General features: G+C 38.5%; 1 protein-coding gene across 1 annotated transcript in view; it reads left to right on the top strand.

Moving 5' to 3' along the window:
* NMT2 (N-myristoyltransferase 2) overlaps positions 1-20,782 on the top strand; it is a 34,916-nt gene that overhangs the window by 9,797 nt on the left and 4,337 nt on the right. The window contains exons 3-11 of the mRNA XM_041408393.1: positions 3,958-4,102; positions 8,099-8,217; positions 8,314-8,405; positions 8,512-8,628; positions 9,170-9,340; positions 10,526-10,634; positions 14,185-14,355; positions 16,527-16,694; positions 20,611-20,748. Coding sequence (XP_041264327.1) covers positions 3,958-4,102; positions 8,099-8,217; positions 8,314-8,405; positions 8,512-8,628; positions 9,170-9,340; positions 10,526-10,634; positions 14,185-14,355; positions 16,527-16,694; positions 20,611-20,748 — 1,230 coding nt within the window. The remainder of the gene's footprint in view (positions 1-3,957; positions 4,103-8,098; positions 8,218-8,313; positions 8,406-8,511; positions 8,629-9,169; positions 9,341-10,525; positions 10,635-14,184; positions 14,356-16,526; positions 16,695-20,610; positions 20,749-20,782) is intronic.

The following is a 20,782-nucleotide window of genomic DNA, read 5'->3' as shown; positions in this document are numbered from 1 at the left end:
AAGATAATAGAGAGATCTTAAGTACTTTGCCACATTTTTTGGTACTGCCTTTCTGTAAAACATGTCATGAACTCCTAATACAGGAAGACTGTTGGCAAATGATGCACAAGTAACTTCCCACTCTTACAACTGGCGTGAGGTAAATTTTTTGTTAAATTAAAGGCATAGTTAATTGCTATAGTATCTCATGGGTTCCTTGATTTTCTGCTGACCAAGGTTATTGTTCCATGTGTTGCCTCTAATTGCATTAAAAGAAAACTACTTCATGTTTTTTTGCTTTCATGTGCAAGATTTTAGTCCTGCACCTTGCAGTCTTGCACACCATTTCTCTGATGTGATGTGTGGTGCGAATGTGGAAGCCTGTCCTTGTTCCAAGTTGTGTGCAGTTGGGCACTGTTCATGATTATTTTACTGTTTTTAGTTTAGTCAGTTCATTAGTAATCTCACAAAATTTTCTATTTTATCAGCATAAAGAAAAAGTTCTTATGTAAGTCTTTCTTTCAAGCTCTAAGCAGCTAAACCACTTTACTCTTCTTTTATGGCTTTCACTTTTCTCTAGTTACAAATGCATCAGCATTGCCTGGGGGCTTATTTTGCCTTCTCTGCTGTGTTGCAGGTCTGTCTTAGACAACTATTCTGTCACAGATTTTTTGAAAGCATCTTAGACTGCTGATCTGAATCAGTGTGAAAAAGTATATTTATTTTGTCTGCTACTCAAGTAATACTTAGATTTTGTATTCATGTACTGTATGAAATTTAATACAGAAAACAGGCTTTTAGTGTTTGCTTGCTCTTGGTTGAAAAGAGTTTATTTTAGAGGAGAATGACATTGCAGACCTTACCTCTAAGAGACTATATGCAAGATCATCAGGTAAAACTCACTGGGGCTCTAGAACTCATTGAAAAGGATTTTGAAGAAGGAATTTGAGGTCACATGAGTTTGTAAACAGATCTGTCAGTCTGGAGATGAGTAAAGCAGAGCAATGAGTCTCCTTGGCTTCTGCCTTCCTTAAATGGGATGGTAGTGATAGTAGACCTTTTGAACTCTGGTGTGAGTGTGATCATAGCAGTAAATGATTATTTAGCATTGTATGCTTCTGGTGACCTTGAGGACACTTCACTGCCCATCTCACAAGACTTCCATCTCTCCCTATTACAAGTTCCAGTGATGTAGGCTGTCCACACTGACGCAAAGAAAGCTTGCCATATCTGCAATCTCATCAGTCATTATTGTAGTCACTGGTGGCCTACACAACCTGGTCACAGACTAATAGCTTGGAGGGAACATCTGAAGGTTATTTGACCAGCCTGCTCCTTAGAGCAAGTCCAGCTAGATCAGGTTGCTTGGTCTCCAAGGATGGAGACTCTACAATTTTTGTGGGTAACTTATACCGATGTTTGACCACAGTTTTCAGTAAAATTAAAAAACTAATTCCTTATATCTAAATGGGTTTTACTGGTTTGCAACTCATCTCTTTTGTTTCTTGTCCTATCACTCTGTTCCTCTGAAAAGATTTGGCTCAGCTTTCTATATACCCTCCCATTAGGCAGTAATAAGATTTCTCCTACTCCCTCAACCTTCTGTTCTTAAGGCTGAACAAACCAAGGTCTCTCATCCTCTTCTCCTTGTGTGTGATGTGCTTCAGCCCCCTCTTGGTGCCGTCCAGAGAACTTGTAACACTCTGCCAGTGTTCTCCTTGTAATGGAGAACCCCAAGCTATGAGGTGTGACCTCAGGGATGCTGCATAAAGGGGAAGACTTCCTGGCCAGTGTTGCTGGTACTACCTAGAATGCAGCTGTCCTTTGCTGGCCAGCAATCTGCTGGCTCACGTGCAGCTCTCTGCCCAACTGGACGTCCAACTTTTTTTTTCTGCAAGCTGCTTCTTAGCCAGTCCATGCTGGCCTCTGCCTTTGCACGGGCTTTTTCTAACCCAGATGGAGGACTTTGAATTTGCCTTTGTCAAACTTGATTAAGTTTCTGTTTCCAGCTTGTCAGAGAAGCTTTGAATAGCTGCTCTGTGGTTCAGCATATTAACGATTCTAGAAATTCTTCTTCTAGGTATCATCTGTTCACTTGCAGAGAAAGTACTCTTTGTCAAGTCCAGATCATTAAACAGTGTTGACCCCTGAGTCCTCCTCCTTGCATTCTTGAAAACAGGTGTGACATTTCCCTTTATCCATTTATAGGAAACTTCCACCAATTGCTATTTTAAACTTAATAGATGTTAGTTGTACTAACATCAGCCAGCCCCCTTAGCATCCTTACATGCATTTGGTCTGTTTTCAGGGACCTGTGCATGATTAGTTTGCTCCAGTCCCTGACTTTCTCTCAGACTGCTACAGTGCACAGGGACATCAAAGGCCTGAGGTCATAAACAAAACTGATGCAAAAACACCATTTCCTACCTCAGCCCTGTTGCATGACAGGGCTATCTTGTGCTGTGAAGAGATGTTTGCCCTAAACTGAAATTAAACAAAAGAGCTGGGGTTTTTTTCTCTAATTCATGTGAAGTTCTGTGTAGGTTTTCCTTGCTTTCTATTGAAAGTAAACTTCCGATCTCTTGAGTGTTTTGAAATGAAAGGGATTCCTTCTGATGTCCCTAGCCATGGTCTATTTAGTACCTGAACATTTAATTTCTTACTTACTATTATGCTAGTAAGATCTTTCATAGGAACTTTTTTATTAGATTTTTTTTTTTTTTTTTTTTTTTGTTTTTAGGTTTTTTAATGTAGAAGACATATTATAGACTTTAAATAAATATACAGAATAAATTACAGTGTGTCAGCATTTATGTATGATTTCATAATGTGCTGATGAGATTTCAGAATTTATCTAGTGGTATTAGTAATGGCTAATTACATCTCTGTTATCCTGATCTAGAAATAAGGTAGGCTTTTTAGGCTGGAACAGTGTGATTCTAAAGTGTATAAACAAGTTAATTCACAGTTACTCAGTTGACAGGTGTTTAAGGCACACTTACAGGTGAAATTTGCAATACTTAAACATTAGGCATTAATTTAGTTTCATTAATTTAGATAATAAAAATGTTTATTCTAAAGAGTAAATGATGGGCTGCTTGGGCTCCAGGCACAAAGTTTTTGCTCTTTTTGTGATTGAGGATACCAGAGCCTGGTCACGCAAATTAAGCTTTACCTTCATTGTTACGTTTATATTATGGTGGTTTTTCAACATATGAATCCTAGAAAGAAAGCAAAATATGGAAATAGTAGTCCTTTGCTGTTCAGTTAAAAAAAAAAAAAAAAAAAAACAAAAAACCACAGTCTGGCTTGAAGTCTCTGTGCAGAATTGCTTAAAATTTTCCAGTACATTTGAGACTATTCTTGCAGATGCATTATTGCACTGCAGTCTAGGGAAACCTGAGCACAAGCATGCTGTTGGTATGCCTCAGAACAGGACTTACAACTAGGAAGATAGCAAAACAAAGAGATTTAAAAAGAGAGAGGGAAAAATCCCTTTAGATTTAGAGGCCTGTTACCATTATTCCTCTGTACTGTCCTTTGCAGGAAAAATTCTTATTCCTGTTACATTTACTTGGAGTGACCAAAAAACTCCATGTGTACCAATGGTACCTTTATTGTTAAATACCTAAACTGACCCTTTTTTGGTATTTTATTGTGTTTTACCGGGGGAGTGGGGAATCTAAGAGGCATTTTTTTATTGTGATACAGTGTCCTGTCTTAATGCTGCTGTATTTGTGTTAAAAATGTTGATGTTTCTTGGTTAAATGAAAGTACTGCTGACAACTGTTTTGTTTACCTGTTGCCCACCTAACTTTTTTCCACCCTCCTGTCTACAAACATTTTACCTAAATGAACCATGATGAGAAGAGTACCTGTAAGAATAGGTGACAGTAAAAGAAATTAACATGTTTGTACAGCTATTTATGAACTAAGTGTACTCAGTAAGCTTTCTGCTCTGTTTGCCTATTTATGCAGAATCCAGCCATTCCAATGCAGAAGCTTCAAGACATCCAGAGAGCAATGGAGCTGCTCTCTGCATGCCAAGGCCCAGCAAAGAATATTGATGAGGCTGCCAAACGTAAATACCAGTTTTGGGATACACAACCTGTACCTAAACTTAGTAAGTTTAACTGGATCTATGTGAAAGTGCTGTCTTATGATTACTAAAGAAATGTGCTAGCTCTGTGTGATGTTCTCTAAAATGGGTATAAAGTTGGACTGTATGTGGTAGGGATCCTTAGTCTTTTGTGTAGTTTATGTGGAATTCTTGATGTTTTCCAGGGAAGTGGTTGCCTTCCCCACAGATAATGTGCAAGATACAATGTTAATAAGTCTCATTCTGATGTCCTCTGTAAAAATGGGAAATGCTATTGAAATAGTGTTCTTTTGTGTATTTTAGGTCTGAAATATTGAACAATAGAACATAGAAGTCTTTTTCACTTTAGGAGAAGTAAAACTCTTAAGTGGTGACAAAGAGTAAACTTTAATTTTTTTTTAGCAGTATTTGTTTTCTTTGTTTATTTCTATTTCCTTAATTTTTTTTCAGTAAGTGGATTTGCTGCCTCAGAAATATAATGACTCCCCTGCCATAGATCGCACTGTTTTCATACAGCTTTAAGTAGACAGTGGCACTTGTCTGATACACAGACTCTTTTTCTGCTGTGTGTTCATGTTCTCCTCCACAACATACACTAGTTGAAGAAATGCTTTCTCAGATTCTGTTCTCTGTTCTTGATGCCAAGTGAGATGATGAGATGATCTCTCCTTGCCTTTAAATTTATAATGAATTTGACAAATTGTTTTTTATGTTAATCTGATCCCTGATAACGCAGTTGGTAAATCTTCTCATTGTTGGAGAAAGTAGTTGCTGACTATCTTGTGTTCTGTGTTGCTTTCTGAACCTTCTTTTTCTGCTTTCGTTGTCTTCAAGATAAGCAGTGACAGCTTTTCAGTGTGAACATACCTTGAGGGCCCCACAAATAAAACATTCTCAGCACAGTAGTTGGTGCTGCTCTGTCCTGCAGGTTTCTCTCCATTGCACTGGAGACTGGTATAGAATAAGCAGAAATAAAGTAGAGTCTAAAGCACAGGAGCACTCTGCTCACTCTCTCTCCACAGGCAGCTTTTCACACTAATCCATGGCTATAGCTTAATCCGCAGCAAGCTCATTTCTCCCTGACTTTTCTTGCATAGAGAAGTCCAGAGCAGAGTTCCTGGATACAGTATTTTCCTCTGGATTGGATTGAATTGACCTGCCATGGCTTTTCTCTGTGCAAACTCTGTCCAAATACCTGCATAAAGAATGGTAGTAATTGTCACCAGCAATCCAGCCTAAGTGGAGAAGGACCCTAGCCAAAATAAGTTAAAATGTAAATCAAAAAATGCTCGTGCCATAATCAAGCTTTTCCAGAGCTAGTTCAGGTGTTTGTGCAGTAGTGTCAGGAGTTCAGTTCAGTTCAGGCTAATCAATGTATCTTACAGCACTTAGAGAGGAGAGTGTTGCTTGCCAGTCTAAAAAGGCCCATACAGTGGCTCAGAAAATTATTTGTTAGTGTTGTTCAGTAGAAATATGTTTCATGGAATTTGGTCGGTGAGGTTTTGTTCAACAGTGTCTATGAATTTCTTCTTAATCCCACAGATTTTTTTAAGCTTTTCTTTTGTCTGCTGAACGAACAGATTGGGAAGTCATCACTAGCTGATATGCTTTATGTGTTTAGGTGGAAAAAATAATCTGTCAATTCAAGAAAATGTTGTAGGGATCTTTGCATTAAACTTACTTCAGAATCCTTTGGCCTTCAAGTTAAAATTATTAGCAATAGATCCTTTAGTTTTGCCAAACCTGCCATTTAGTAGCAGTAATGTTTGGGCTGTTGGTACTTTTCAGAGTTTGCTTAAAAATGCTAATAATTATGACCTTCCAAACTGGATGGCAGGCCATAACTGTTAGTCAGGATTGTGCATCGTGTGGAAAAATTCATACTCAAAGGAACATTTGACTGTCTAGTTTGATGATGGCTGATGATACAGTTGACTGTTTACAGGTAAGAATCAGGGGGAAGGCCAATAGGGCTGATACCATGGTGTGAGTCAGTTCTAGATCTCCCAGCCAGGATGAAGAGGCAAATGAAATATTCTTTAAACATCTGGCAGAAGTCTCACAATTGCTAGCCATTGTTCTCATCGGGACTTCAACGTACATAGGATTTGCTACAATTATAAGAGTGACTTAATTATAGATTCTAGATAACAGCATTCCTGCTGTACTCAACTCTCATGCATGCACTCAGGCACAGAGTTGTTTACATGCTACTGTGTTCAAAGGTGCCTGTTAAAAATTCCCCTTGAGCCCAGTGACATACATTGAGTCCCTTGTGTTTCTCAGCAGGCAAGGGTTGAGCTTTGAGGAGTGGAGGGTGTCAGTGTAGACCTCGTGCTCAGCAAGTCTTCAGAGCATCACAGACTTGAGGGATGCAAGACATCCCTCTCAGAGGGAGGAGCTGGTGCAGCCCACTGCAGTCCAGGCACTGTAAAGGGCCTCACTTAGGACCACTCTTCATAGGATTACCAAATAATTGGCTTTCATCATTAGTAAGTTTCCATCATGGTGGTAACCCACAATGGCAACTGCTTTTTGAAAAGGAAAAAAAAAGCTGAAAAATCCCATCCTGTAACAATGATACCATTTCACTTGGCCTACAGTTCAAGTAAATGGTGTTCCAGGACTGTCAGGGAATAGCTGATTATTAGGGAATCACTGATTTTCCCTTGTTCCCCACCTGGTTCAGGCGAATGATGATCCTGATACAGTGTCACTCCCGCCTTTACTGTTCAGGAGCTCCTGTTAACAGTCAAGGGACATTTCACTGCCCAGCTGGTTTGGTCAAGGCTTACCAGGAACTCCTGAGATCATGGGGCAGGCCCAAGGATGGATGGAGAGATGCACCACCAAAGGGACCGCAAGGATGCTGAGGTTATGCAGGGAGAAAATCAGGAGGTCCAAAGCTTTACAGTGTAATCTGACTTAAAGGGCAATGCTACAAGAAAGACATTGAGGTGCTGGACTGAGTCCAGGGGAGGACACAAACCTGGTGAAGGGTCTGGAAAACAAGTGTGATGAGGAGTGGCTGAGGGAGCTGGGGTTGTTTAGCCTGGAGAAAAGGAGGCTCAGGGGAGACCTTATCGCTCTACAACTACCTGAAATGAGGTCGTGGCCATCTGGGGGTCAGCCTCTTCTCACAGCTAACAAGCACTAGGACCGGGGGAAACTACCTCAAGGGGAGCTGTGCCAGGGGAGATTGAGATGGGATGTTAGGAAAAATCTGTTCACTGACGGATGGCTGAGAATTAGAAGAGGCTCCCTTGGGAAGTAGTGGGGTCACCATTCCTGGAGGTATTGAAAAGATACGTAAATATGCCTATGGACATGGTTTAGTGGTGGGCTTGGCAGTGTAAGGTTAGTGATTGGACTGATCTTACAGGTCTATTCCAATCTAAATGATTCTGTGATTTAGTCGGTGCTGCTCCTTAGAAGAGGAACAGCTGCAGTTTATTAGTGTATGCTGAGGACTGGTGCTGTAAAGTAAGGGAGGAGAAGAAAGCATGCTTTCAAGTAGGATTTTAGGAATACATTTCACATGCCAACAGTGTCTCTTAAATGCCCTGGCTTTGCTATGTTACTGCTCCTGAGTAATCCTGTTGAGTTCAGGTCTGTTCAAGTCAGTGGTAAACAGGATCTGAGCCATAGCTTGTTAGCTGTGAGTACATGTTCTCATGATGAGGCTGTGGATCTCATGGCTGGCTGAATGCTGTGCATGTGCTGATAAGTTGTTGTCTCTTGTGTTATGAAATGCAGGATATCAGTTGAGATGGAGTGGTTCTGTACATATCTATAAATATTATGATGAGACAGTCATTAGTCTGAATGTGGTCTATGAGAATGAGTAGTGTAAACTAATAATACTAATATTTTCAGCATTTTTTGAAAGCTTCTTGTTCCATTTACATAATTATGGGGAAATACATTATGTGAATTAAATGCAGTTTACAGAACTATCATAAAAGCTAGCAATGTAACAGTTTTTTGGTTTGGTTTTTTTTCCTCCTTCTGCCTCAAAAGATGAAGTTATAACTTCACATGGTGCAATTGAACCAGATAAGGACAATGTCCGCCTAGAGCCATATTCTTTGCCACAAGGTTTTATGTGGGACACATTGGATCTTAGCAATGCTGAAGTTGTAAGTAGAACAATTTTTATATGTATCTAAAATAATTCAAGTTTTTTCTGATTGATATGTGGATAAGTCTTTGGATTTTTTTGTGTATGTTTTCAGCTGAAGGAGTTATACACACTATTAAATGAGAATTACGTAGAAGATGATGATAATATGTTTAGGTTTGATTATTCACCTGAATTTCTTCTGTGGTGAGTAGCAAGTTCCACATTCTGTTCTGGCTGGAGTGCAATGAAGGGTGTTTTTATTACATCTTCTTAGGCAGTAATTTGTAATTATTTCTGTCATCAATTCTAGGGCATTGCGTCCTCCGGGCTGGTTACCACAATGGCACTGCGGGGTTAGAGTGTCTTCAAACAAAAAACTGGTAGGATTCATAAGTGCCATCCCTGCAAATATTCGTATTTATGAAAGGTAAAATGCACCAGTTCTTTTGTATTTGTTAAAGAATAATGCCACAAAACAAACCTTAAACTGGTATCCATAGCTCTAGAGAACTTAAAAAGGGAGAACAAGGTGAAGAGCACCAATATTTATTTAAGGAATTTTCTTAGTGATGGATGATACAGGTAATGCCATACAATTTTCTGACCCTGCTGAAAAGTATTTCTAGTTGATCAGCTGGGATTCTTGGCCAAGTCTTCATACACTGACAAACATAAAGCATTGTGACTCCACATAGCATTGCTTGGATGCTGTACTGCATCTTAAAGTAAAGCAATCAGTTAAGTCTTGATAGAGTTCTGGTAAAGGAATATTGCATACCTCTTAGAGATAGCTTGCATATTGCAGTCACATAGGCATGGATCAGTGTTCATTGCAGATGTACTTTGTCACAGGCAAGTTTATTTTACTTCAAATTCTTCTGTCACAATATGGAAAACTGTAATTCTAAAAATGGAAACATGCAGTGTGTAACTCTCTTTAATTTTTCCACTACTTAATGCCTTTTTAGTGTGAAGAAAATGGTAGAAATCAATTTTCTGTGTGTCCATAAGAAACTGAGGTCTAAACGGGTGGCACCTGTATTGATTCGGGAAATAACCAGAAGAGTAAACTTGGAAGGAATTTTTCAGGCTGTTTACACTGCTGGAGTGGTACTTCCCAAACCTGTGGCCACTTGCAGGTAACCTAGGTGATGTTCTTAATATTATTGGTTCCTGTAACAGTAATTTTTAAGAAAATATAACATAATTGACTAAAAACAGTAAAAGCATAAAATTCAAAGCTATTAAATGTTGTGACCTTGACTAACCTGAAGGCCTGAGTGTTTGTCAACGTTGGTATTTTTTGGTGTTGGGGTTTTTTATCCCCCTTCCCTCCCTGTGCCTCGGATAAAACAGCTTCTCGGACTATAATTTAATTTGTGGTTTGTTTAGCATACTTTAAACAGACTAACAGATGTTTCTGTTGACTTTCTGGTGGCAGCCATGCTACCAATGACAACATTGTATACCTGTGTTTTTCAAGTGGCCTGTGTCCCTGCTGGGACACTTCCCTGTTAACTTGGTTGCTTGCCAGAGATGGCGGAGCGTTTCTGGTAATTGTATGATTTGCTTTTTTGAAATGCTTTCATCTTTCCTGGAGAAAGAAGGACTTTATTGGCATTTGATAAATACAGGAACACTACCATGTGGGAAGAGTCAAATATAATTTCATTTGCTTGGAATGGATTTTATTTCTACTTGGAAAAGTTCAGTTCCTGCACTTTTAGTCCAGCTGTTTAGACTTCTGGAGGACAGAGTACCTTTTGATTTGAAATTGTTTTGTACCTATCAACACCAAAGATCCTGTAAGTTTCTGTAAGGAATGATGGGGCGGGAAATAAAAAGCAATGCTGTGTTAGAATTACCAGAGATGCTGTGTTGCACAATGACCTCCTAGGAAAGGGAGAGCTCCTTCAAAAAAAATGCTCAGACATGAGCAGAGGGTCCTGTCTGCACAAGAAAATAAAAGTTGCAGCGTATGTATGGTGAATTTTTCAGGGCTGTGACAAATGCTAAAATGCTTAGCCCTGTGCTTATTCATTCTCTGTCAAAAAGCATTTGCTTAGATTGAAAATACTGTGATAGCAGGCTTGTTTTAAAACCTATTGCTTGGATATAGCTTTTCCTTAATTTTTCTTTTTTTTTTTCTTTTTTTTTTCTTTTTTTTTTTTTTGTTAATCAGCCTTCTTATAGATGTAGTACAAGCTTGCTTAGAAACAAATTTGGAGAGTAGAAAAGGAGAAAGCAAGAAAGCAGGGCAACGGATGCAAGTGACACTGACACTTAAAATACTATTTAAATTTGTGATTTGGTTGTATTTCCAGGTATTGGCATCGATCACTAAATCCCAGAAAACTGGTGGAGGTGAAATTTTCACATTTGAGTAGAAACATGACTCTACAAAGAACAATGAAGCTCTACAGACTTCCTGATGTAAGCAGTATGACTTCTAAAGAATCCCCACAGTTATTGTGAGGCCCAAAATAACCTTCCATCTGTCTCTGACAGCACAGGCTTTTCTGTGTAAAGGCAGTGCATGCAGGACATTAAAAAAATAATCTCTGGTTGATGAAAAAGACCTTAAGAGCTGTACTAAACAGAAGAGACTATTGCTGGAAATCTGGATCTCTATGGAGAAAATACAAATTTTAACCTAAAATCCTTAAAGGAAAAAAAAAACCCAGAAAGCTTGACTTCACAAACATATGGGATTGAGTTGAAGATGCATAAGACTATCCTCGGTATGTTTAATCTGATAAGAGATTACTGGAACAGAAAATCAACAGTTCATGTCGTAAAATTCTCAGAGAAGTCCATCAGCAACTTGGCTGAATATAGCTGTATTGTTGATTCCACTCTAACTCACATTTTTTTCTGTACTGTCAGAGAGTGTTGTTCTGCATTAAGCAGTCTCAGTAAAAGCCACTTCAGAATATTGTGCACTGTTAGTTTGCATGGTCTAGTAAAAAGCAAGTATTCTGGCATAGCTAGGTTAGTAAAATTTTTTTTCTCATATTTTCAGCTAATAGTTAAGCTTGCAAAAAGGCTTAGGGTGCATTTCCGTGACAGGGCAAGTCACTGTAAATGCTGTGTACTGTTAAAAAATCTCATTGCTGTAATTAATAGCCTTTAGAATTTAGTCTGAACTTTATGGCTGAAAACCATTAGTTTGCTTGTAAAAGCTACCTTTTTTGAAGGGATTGCAGAGTATTCCTTACCTGTACCTTGTCAGTAAACCTGTATTTAAACAAACCCTCTCTTTTGGTTAAAAACAATACTTTTTTTCCTCACTCAAAGTATTTATAATGATTTCTCTGATTTTGGAGAATTGTGTCTGTTGCTATATTTGACTTGATGCTGCAGATTCTCTTAGTGCCCAGATATCTGAGCAGTGGGCTGAGCAGCCCTTGGAATAAAGCACATGCCATGCCTTGGTCCGTACTCCTGCTGCTGTCGGAGATTCTCGTTTCCTGCTCCGCCTGGTGCCACCTGTGCCTGCACATGCAGCTTCTCCCTTGTGTGCAGGGCAGGCAGCAGTTTGCAGAGCTTAAGAATTAATAACCAAATTAATTGGGTTTTAATCTTGGGCAGCTAAATATAGCTTCCATCAAATGTTGAAGGCATTTTTAGCAGTCTGAAGAGTGTAATATACAAATTCAAGTGTAGGTTTTGGTGGCAACTCCAGTAACATTGCTTATGGAAACAACTGAGGAAGTGATTAAAAGATAAGGATCTTGTAGTACCAAAGGTGTAACTACAGAGAATCATTAGAAATAGCAGTTGTATCCTGATTGTTTTCCTTTATCATAAAACCAGTTTCAACAGAGAAGTGAATTATGGAAAATAACTAATATATCATTATCTCATCCATAGAATATAGCTAAGGCAAACATACACTGTAGATAGAAGTACAAATCAAAAATAAGTGCTTTCAAAATCAGCTTTTAAAGCTAAGTGATGTAGGAGTCCATATAGCTCAGAATTTTTGTTAGTTTTAGGTTGGATTTGGGAGCTTCTCATTGGAAAATAAAGATGTAATCTTTGTTCTAATGTTTTCTCTTTAGGTCTTGTGCTTTGGGTTTATTTGGAGACCTTTTTTTTTTTGGTTTTTCCTGAGAAAGGGATTAAGTCCTCTTGAAGGTTTTTCTCCTCAGTTTCAGGCAGTTATAAACACTACTGTCAAACAAATTCGTCCGTGCAGTACATGCTATCATGTCCCTCTGCACCAAACACCATTTCTTGCATTTTAATCTCTTTTCTTAATGTCCTTGGAATATCATTGCCACTAGGAGCTCATCTCCCTTTAAGAGAATTAATCATTGCTAATCACTTGAACAGCCTAAATTAAAAATGTTTTCAGGTGTAATAAATACTGTAATTAATAAATATCACCCTCCCTAAAGTCTGTGCATGTACCTATAGATACAAAAAAATAAAAGTGGTTTTTCCTAAGTATTTAATCTCTTGAGCAAGGAGTTTTCTGGAAGAAGTAAAATTTGTCAGTATTTAGAGTATTTAGTATTTAGACAAGGTTTTTCCTAAGTATTTAATCTCTTGAGCAAGGAGTTTTCTGAAAGAAGTAAAATTTGTCAGTATTTAGTATTTAGACAGTAGTATGTTTGTCTCTGTTGTCTTTTCCTGACTAGCTGAGATCCTGATGCTGGACAGTCGAATGATTACGTGCCCAGAGAAACAAATTTTAGCACAGTTCTGTACAGTTTCCCTCAGCTCTGGGATTGCAAGTAGTCACTTACTGGTGGTGATTCTGAGCATTACTGGGGGGAAAAAAGATCTTCCACCCCAGCTGCTTTTCCTCCATCCTTCCTGTATGTCAAGTGTACACCCTTCTGGAATGAGAGCATTTAAAAATACAGATGATGAGCTGTTGTGGAGTCAAACCTGCCTAGAAAAACAGGAAGACTGAAATGTAATGCACAGGCCAGAGCTGTGACAAAATGTGCCTTGATTTCTCATCTGGCTGCTGGCTCCCAGAGCGTGCGAATAAACATCTCCCCCAGAATAATGCCTTTTGGGCAAAGCATAATCAGCTACACTAATTTCAGGCTTCCAGTAATCAAGTCTCTACCTGGCTGCTCTTGCAATCGACTTTGCTATGATTAATGTGGTACGTGCCCAAGTATGTAGCTCACACAGATGAGGTGGGATAAATGAGCACTGAAGACAACAAGCGTTAGCTTCCCCAAAAGGAATTATCCAGGAAGACTGGCAAAAGATGGGAAGAAAACTTTAATCATTGCATAATTTAAACTTAAATTAAAACATTAATAATTGCATAATACTACAAAGTAATTTTTCCATTTCTGATGTTTAAAGTCAGAAAAATATTTGTTAAAATAGGTCTTTAATTTCAGAGAGCTGTAAGTTATGAGAATCTTTCTTGTTACCAGAATAGCAGTTGTGCCTGTATAGAAGGTTGTTAGCAAAGAGGTTTACAAGTGCTAAAAATAGGTAGAATCTTTTTTGTTAAATAATTTATAATTAAACTTAATCAGCTGACATTGATGTGTAGCTTGACTGTAATTTCCATAAGTTTGAATTGCATGTGTTCTTGTCTTGAGATAACTTCTGATATGCAAGTTTCTTTGTTTTGTTTCCGTGTCTGAGCCCCCAGGTAGTTTAGAAGAAGATAAATAGATTGACCTAAAAAAAATAAAAAATACGAACTGCACAAAATGTAGGCAGTTGGCGATGGTGTGTCTTTCTCTGGAGAAATGAAGCTGTTTCAATAATGAAATTAAAAGATTGAAGTGCCCCAGACTGTCCCAGTAATTAGAAGAGAGGGAATTCTGATCGAAAGCAGTTTGTAAAATAGCATAATGAATTAGGTGGCTGAGATAAAGTAGGCTAATAATGAATGCATTATAGCAAGTGGAGTGACTCTGCAGCCTACTTTCAGCCTTTGCTGTGTGTGCAGTTTACCTTTTAACATCCTAACATTTCTTTTTCTTTTTTTTTCACTAAGGCCACAAAGACTTCAGGTTTGAGACCAATGGAACAAAAAGATACTAAAGCAGTACAAGAATTAATCAATACTTACTTGAAACAGTTTCATCTTGCTCCTGTGATGGATGAAGAAGAGGTGGCCCACTGGTTCCTGCCTCGGGATCATATTATTGACACTTACGTGGTAGAGGTAAAATATACACTAACGTATATTAATGCGAGTGAGTGTCACTCAGTAGTTCAGAGCACTCTGCACTCAGAGTGCCAGACAGTAATTCATATCAGCATCAAGATTTTGAAATGCAGGCAATATGAAATACGTGTGTTATAGGTAGAATTTGATGCCATGAGTACAAGCTTTGTTCTTTGTATTACATTCTGTTAATTAAAAGGTGTTTGCCTGTGATAAACTCTAGTGCTCTTATAATAGAATATCCTAAAGAAGAATTCTGAATTATCAAAACATCACTATCTTGACGAGAACCCTACATATCTTAAGATCAACTTTTCCAGCTGCATTTCTTGATTCTTTTTAACAGAGGTATGACATGATATTAAGCAGTGGTCTTCAAACTTCCTTTTCTAGAAAAATGGAAAAATGACACCATGACTGAGATAAGGATTTGGTTTGAATTGGCTCTCATTCTCCCAGGTGTACACCTTTCTGTCATACATCGTTACAAAATTCTGTTTAAAAAAAACTAATTTTAGAGGCACCTGCTGGGGGAATTATGTTTTTTGATGGTTTGCTGCTTTTTTTACACACTGGTAAAATGTGGGGTTTTTTCCAGTAAAAGAATGTGTGTATGTATTTGTATGAATTTGCATATATATATACATACATACACATACACATCTACCACCCTGCAGAGAGTTGGTCATAATGCCTCTCTCAAAATATGGAATGCTGGAATGGATTAGCATTTGGATTGGAAATCTCCCAGACATGTTTGGAATAGGTGCCATAAAGCTAGTGGAAAGATACACCCTTCTCTTTGAGTCCATACAAAATCAGTTGTAGACAGCATATTTAGACAGTATATTACTTTGTTTAAGTGATAACATTATTTCTAAATGATCAGGACTAACATCCCTAAACCTTCTCCTCATAGAAAAGCCCTAGGTTGTGAACTCAGAGTTCCCACTCTGCAACCTGAATTTGTGCAGGAGCCTCAGCTGAATTAGGAAACCTAGAGCTGCTGGAGATGAATGGTCCTGCCCATCAGTTTTTATTGTCCAAACTTAGCTTTCTGCTTTGTAGTAGGTCTAGTGCTCATTGGACTTTTCCACGGTCTAATTTATAGTCCCACCTTCTTTCTCCACTCCCTCTTCTCTCTGCCCTGCTCCCTGAGTGGGTTTTTGGCTTGCTTTGTGAGTTGAAGCCTACAGGAGAGTTCACAAGCACCAGGACTAGCATGAATGTAACATTAACAATGCCATATTAACTAAACAGCACAGTCTTCACTTACTTGTTTTATGCTGTCTCTTGGACTAGTTTTTTTATTATACAAACTGTAGGTTTGTTAGTGCTTAAAATCTTTTAAGACCTGTGTGACCTGGAGAAGCTACTGTCAGACTTCTAAGTGATCTTTGTAATGTGCAGATCTAAGACCTTAAAATACTCTATATAATTTATGAGTTAATATTTTCATTATCCTTACTGAATTTAGTGAGTGACTCAATAACTTTTCAGTTCCTTGTAGTTAGTATTACTCAACTACAGAATCTGTACCTGCTCTAAGAAAAAGCTTTTTTGCATGTGGTATGTTCAGCTGTTTTACATTTTACTGTAGAAGTACTATTAATTTAAGGAGCCATGTGAGGTCCTTCATTGAACTCTAATTAGTGGTTACTAGTCATTGAGAAGTAAAGCAAACAAGCAAGAAGTATTTGTGTGTCTCCTTTAACTTATTTTCTTGGAGATACTCTGGAAGTTTTTATTAATATGCTTGTATACCAGCACACTATTTTTTTTCTCTGGTTTTAGAAAGATGAGAAAAATATTCTTTGATGTGAATGTCATCAGGTTTTTAAAATATCCGTGATATTCTAAGAATATTTTATTTAAAATTATTTCAGTCAGAAAAAAACTTCTATACTTTCAGTGGAAGTGTACTTTGTTAGCTTTGTCTGTAGAAAACTACTGCTTTGACAATTGTTTGTCAAAATGTTAGTGGTGTAATAGACTAGAAAAATCTAAATATTTGTTTCCTCTTAGCTAAGACTAGCTGCTATACCATAGTACTTACAGTACACAAACCTTGCTGCATTTATTGCTCTCTGTAGGACTGTCACATTAGCCTAACCAGTAACTGATTACTTATTAATGGACTTTTTTGTTTTGGTTTGGTTTTTTTATAGGGTTCAAATGGTATTTTAACAGACTTCCTCAGTTTCTACACGTTACCTTCAACAGTGATGCATCATCCTGTTCATAAAAGCCTCAAAGCTGCCTATTCCTTTTACAATATTCATACAGAGACTCCCCTGTTGGACTTAATGAATGATGCACTCATTATAGCTAAATTGGTAAGTTGTAGGTTGAGTTTTTTCTGCTTCATTCACAAAAGTGTTCTTAGGAATAGTGGCAAGATAAGAACTGGAATTCTTATCTTAAACTGAATTTATCCATGCCTGGGCATTTACAGCACAGAGTGCAGTTGATGAGACTGTATATGTATATGTATAAAATACATATATAAAAATATAAAGCAGTATGCTTGTTTCTCCTTTTTACTTTGAGTGATGCTGGGGAATGACAAATGCATAAAGTATTTGCAATAGCTTGAGCTGTGGATACACCAAGAGCACACTGATGACCATAGTCACTACGTATCAGAAGAATGAAAAGTATCACTAAAATAATTTCCCTTGGAGATTAATTAATAAGTGCTATGAAATACATTTGGCTTTTTTAAATTATTTTTTATTCCTAAAAAATGTAGAAATTTATTTATGTGAGCTTTATCATTTTGTCATTGCTCTGTGTAAAGCTCTGTAGATGATGTCATGGTGTAGCTTTTAAGCATACCCTTAGGAATGGAATTATACTGATAGGTGTTTGGTTGAATGGAAGGGAAAAGACTATAGATGAAGTTCTTAAACAGAAGAATTTTGAGAGCTCAGTACTGTCTAATGAAAAGCTGTCTCTCAGCTCTTAGTGACTGTGGTTTTGTGGGAGTGCAGTGCTAACACCAATGGCACATGCCAGCGCTCTGAATGAATTTGCAAAGACCTGTTTGCCCTGGGTGGTTCAAAGCACCTCAGAGGCTTCCTGTGGTCCATAGCACCCACTCTGCCACCATTCCCAGCAGGCTGCAGGCACAGGCATGTTTTCTGCTCCTCCTTCCCCCACTGCTGGTGGTGTTACAGCCTCCTGGGGAGGCTCAGGCAGGCCATGCTTGGAGCTGCCTGCACCTGCCAGAGGTGTTTCTCTGCTGGTTCTGGATGAAGCCAGTGATGGTCTGAAAAGGCTGTATCTGTTCAGACTTCTGGCTGCATGAAAGCAGCCACACAATCTTCAGCCTGTCTGTCCCAGCCATGTTCATGCAGCACTGCAGCTGAGCTGCCATCTGTGATGGGAACTGCTTGCTGAGGCTTGTTAACCTAGAAGCAGTTCAGTAACTATTTGTCAGGGAAGATTCTTGGATATATGGAAAGGAAATATGGTTGTTCAGGCTCCAGAATGATCCAAAAGGAAGTTCAGAGACAGACTTTGAGAAGCCAGTATATTTTTCAGGAATGGCTAAAAATACTGGTAATTATTCTTAAAAGTTAAGGTGGGAAAAGGTTGGTGTTGGTTAGAAGTGTGGCACAGGGAGCTGTGTGTCTGGCCATTCTCTAGGCTGTGGGTGGGACAGGTGAGGAGGCAGTTCCATGGTCTGACCCCAAGGCTTTGCACCTTGGCCTGCATACATTTCTCTCTCAATGTGACATGCAGCTTTTTCCTTTTGAGTGGATCATCCCATATCCCTTGCAATGCTGGGATTTAGATACCTGTGGATTTCTTAAGTATCTGCTGGGCCTGTAATGCATCATTAGATGCCTGATTATAGTTGCAGATCTGGCAGTTGAGTTTTATATGAGGAGAGGTAAGGCAACAGAAGAGAGATGATAATGCAATCCTATTCACAGCCTTTGTTTACAAACATACTGAGTCTGGCTGGGATGGAGTTAACTTTGTTCCTTGCAGCCCATATGGCTCTGCACTTTGTTACTGAAGCAGGGCTGATAACGCAGCAGTGTTTTGGTTGTTACTGAACAGTGCTTGCACAGCTTCAAGGCTTTCTCTTTCCCCAGCAGTGAGGAGGCTGAGGGTGGACAAGAAGTTGGGAGGGAACATAGCCAGGACAGGTGACCCCAGCTGACCAAAGAGATGTTCCACACCATGTGACATTCTGCTCCACAGTAAAGGCTGAAGGAAAGGAGGAGGAAGGGAGGATGCTTCTAGTGATAGCATTTTTGTTCCCTAACAATCATTATGCATACTGAGATCTTGCTTCCCAGGAAGTCATTTGACATCTGTCTGGCAGTGGGAAGTAGTGAATATATTCTTATTTTTGCTTCCCTTGTACCTTCAGCTTTTGCTTTCTCTATTAAACTGTCATTATTTCAATTCACAAAACATGTTGCCTTCCTTCTATTTTCTCCCCATCCTGTGGGAGAGGAATAAACAAAGGCTGTGTGGGTATTTGGCTCTTGTCTGGGGACAGACCACCACAGTCTCCTTTCCGTACTTTGTCTCCAAAGCTTGGGTTTTGGAGGTACAGATCAGCACAGCAAATTGCTTTAACGGTTTGCATGCCAGCTAATGTTTATTTTTATCTTCATATCACACTATATAAAATTAATTTAGAATTAGTTTGGCAGTTACAGGACAAAACACCTGATCTTCAAAGTAAAACCTGAAATTTGGAGTTATTAACTTAGGTTCTATGTATTCTGCATGGAGAGAGAGTGAGATTTTGCATCAGCATAATCCCTCTAAAACCCTGCATATTTTATTGCTGAAGCTGACACAAAGTTTCTAGATCTAGAACACAGGGGGGAAATTCTCTTGTGAGTCTGCTTAAGTGGTGTGTCAGAGCTGTGGAGAAAGTACCTTTAAACAGAAACCTTTTTATCCCTCTCAGAAGATACTAACCTGAAACTAATCTGCTGATACTTAGATACTGAATTAAAGCTACATCTGTAGATGTGCTTGTATCTAGAGTGTGTCTCTATTCTCCCCCACTTCCTGCCTTCTGAGATTGCTCTTACTGTTACTTACTAACTTGGAATGTTTCAAAATTAACTTTCAATGCCAAATGTCAAATTCTGTCACCTCATTTGTCTTATCTCTGCGTGTTTTTCACAGCACATTTAACTTAGCATGGAGTCATCTGCACAGAATGACCTTTGTGTAAGGTAGCAGGAAGCCTTACTAAACTCACTGTCTGTGCTTTTCAACTTTCTTTTACATAGTCCTGATGAAGAGCTTAAGTGCTCTTTTTCGTCAAACCCCCTTTTTCCTAATTTTTTTCACTGGGTAAAGAATGTTCCTTACCCCATCTTCTTGTGCTTAAGTAATTGAGCATTATTGTTCTGTACCTTTCGTCTTAAAAGTGTATCACGTCCTGCTGGTGCTGTACCTTTGTGCAATTAAGACTCCAGTAGCTTAGGTCAGACTCCCTTGCAGTTAATTGCAAATAAATTGCAAATAAATGGATTTTATATCCACACCCCTGAGCAAATTCAGCTCTTCATACATGATGATTATTGCTGCAATGACTTACCAGACCTGGCATTTAGGTTGCTTGTTAAGAGTTCCCAGTGAGGAGAAAGGATTTGCGTATGTGTTGATGGAGAAAAAACTCTTGAGACTGATTTTGCCATGTGACTCTTCTGAGACAAAAAATGTCTCTTTGTGGTGAATTTGGGACGTTTATGAAAAGAGGAGCTGGTAGAGGGTGCATAAGTAAGGGAGGGAGAATCACATGAAAGATTTGAGTTCTAAAGAGAATGGCATTTCGGAAAAGGACTAAATCACAAAAATATATTTATCATTAATAGAATGATAAATTGCTGAAAAACATAGTTAACTGTATTTATGCAGCTTCAACTGCATAGGCCATATGTATCTTACTGTAAAAAATACATGTCTGTAAGGATAACATAATGGGAAATGCTTTAGGGACTCTTCGGACATTAGGCCCTTAAAATGGCTTTAAAATTCATACCCTTTTGGAGCTAATCTTCAAGCACAGTTGTGCATTATACTTTTGTTTTTATTGAGAAAATGTCTTTGTGTGTGTACCTAATTAAAAGGCAGGATTTATTCCGTTGTATTTTTTCCTTTTAATTAGCCTAAGTCTCTTGGATACCGTTTGCCAGTCTGTAAAGTATCATTTGTATGTCATTTGAAAATTTCAAAAGTAAAATTTTAAAAATGTTTTGCTGTTGTCAGAAAGGATTTGATGTGTTCAATGCACTAGACTTAATGGAAAACAAGACATTCCTGGAAAAACTCAAGTTTGGGATTGGAGATGGAAATTTGCAGTATTACTTGTACAACTGGAGATGTCCAGGCATGGAATCTGAAAAGGTAAGGGAGAAAAATGAGTTCCTGGATTCTGTTA

The sequence above is a fragment of the Onychostruthus taczanowskii genome, unplaced genomic scaffold (genome assembly GCF_017590055.1).
Source record: "Onychostruthus taczanowskii isolate IOZ18803 unplaced genomic scaffold, ASM1759005v1 scaffold3, whole genome shotgun sequence".
In the NCBI taxonomy this organism is placed as follows: Eukaryota; Metazoa; Chordata; class Aves; order Passeriformes; family Passeridae; genus Onychostruthus; species Onychostruthus taczanowskii.
The sequence above is the reverse complement of the archived record's forward strand: the minus strand, read 5'-3'. Positions and strand labels throughout refer to the sequence as shown.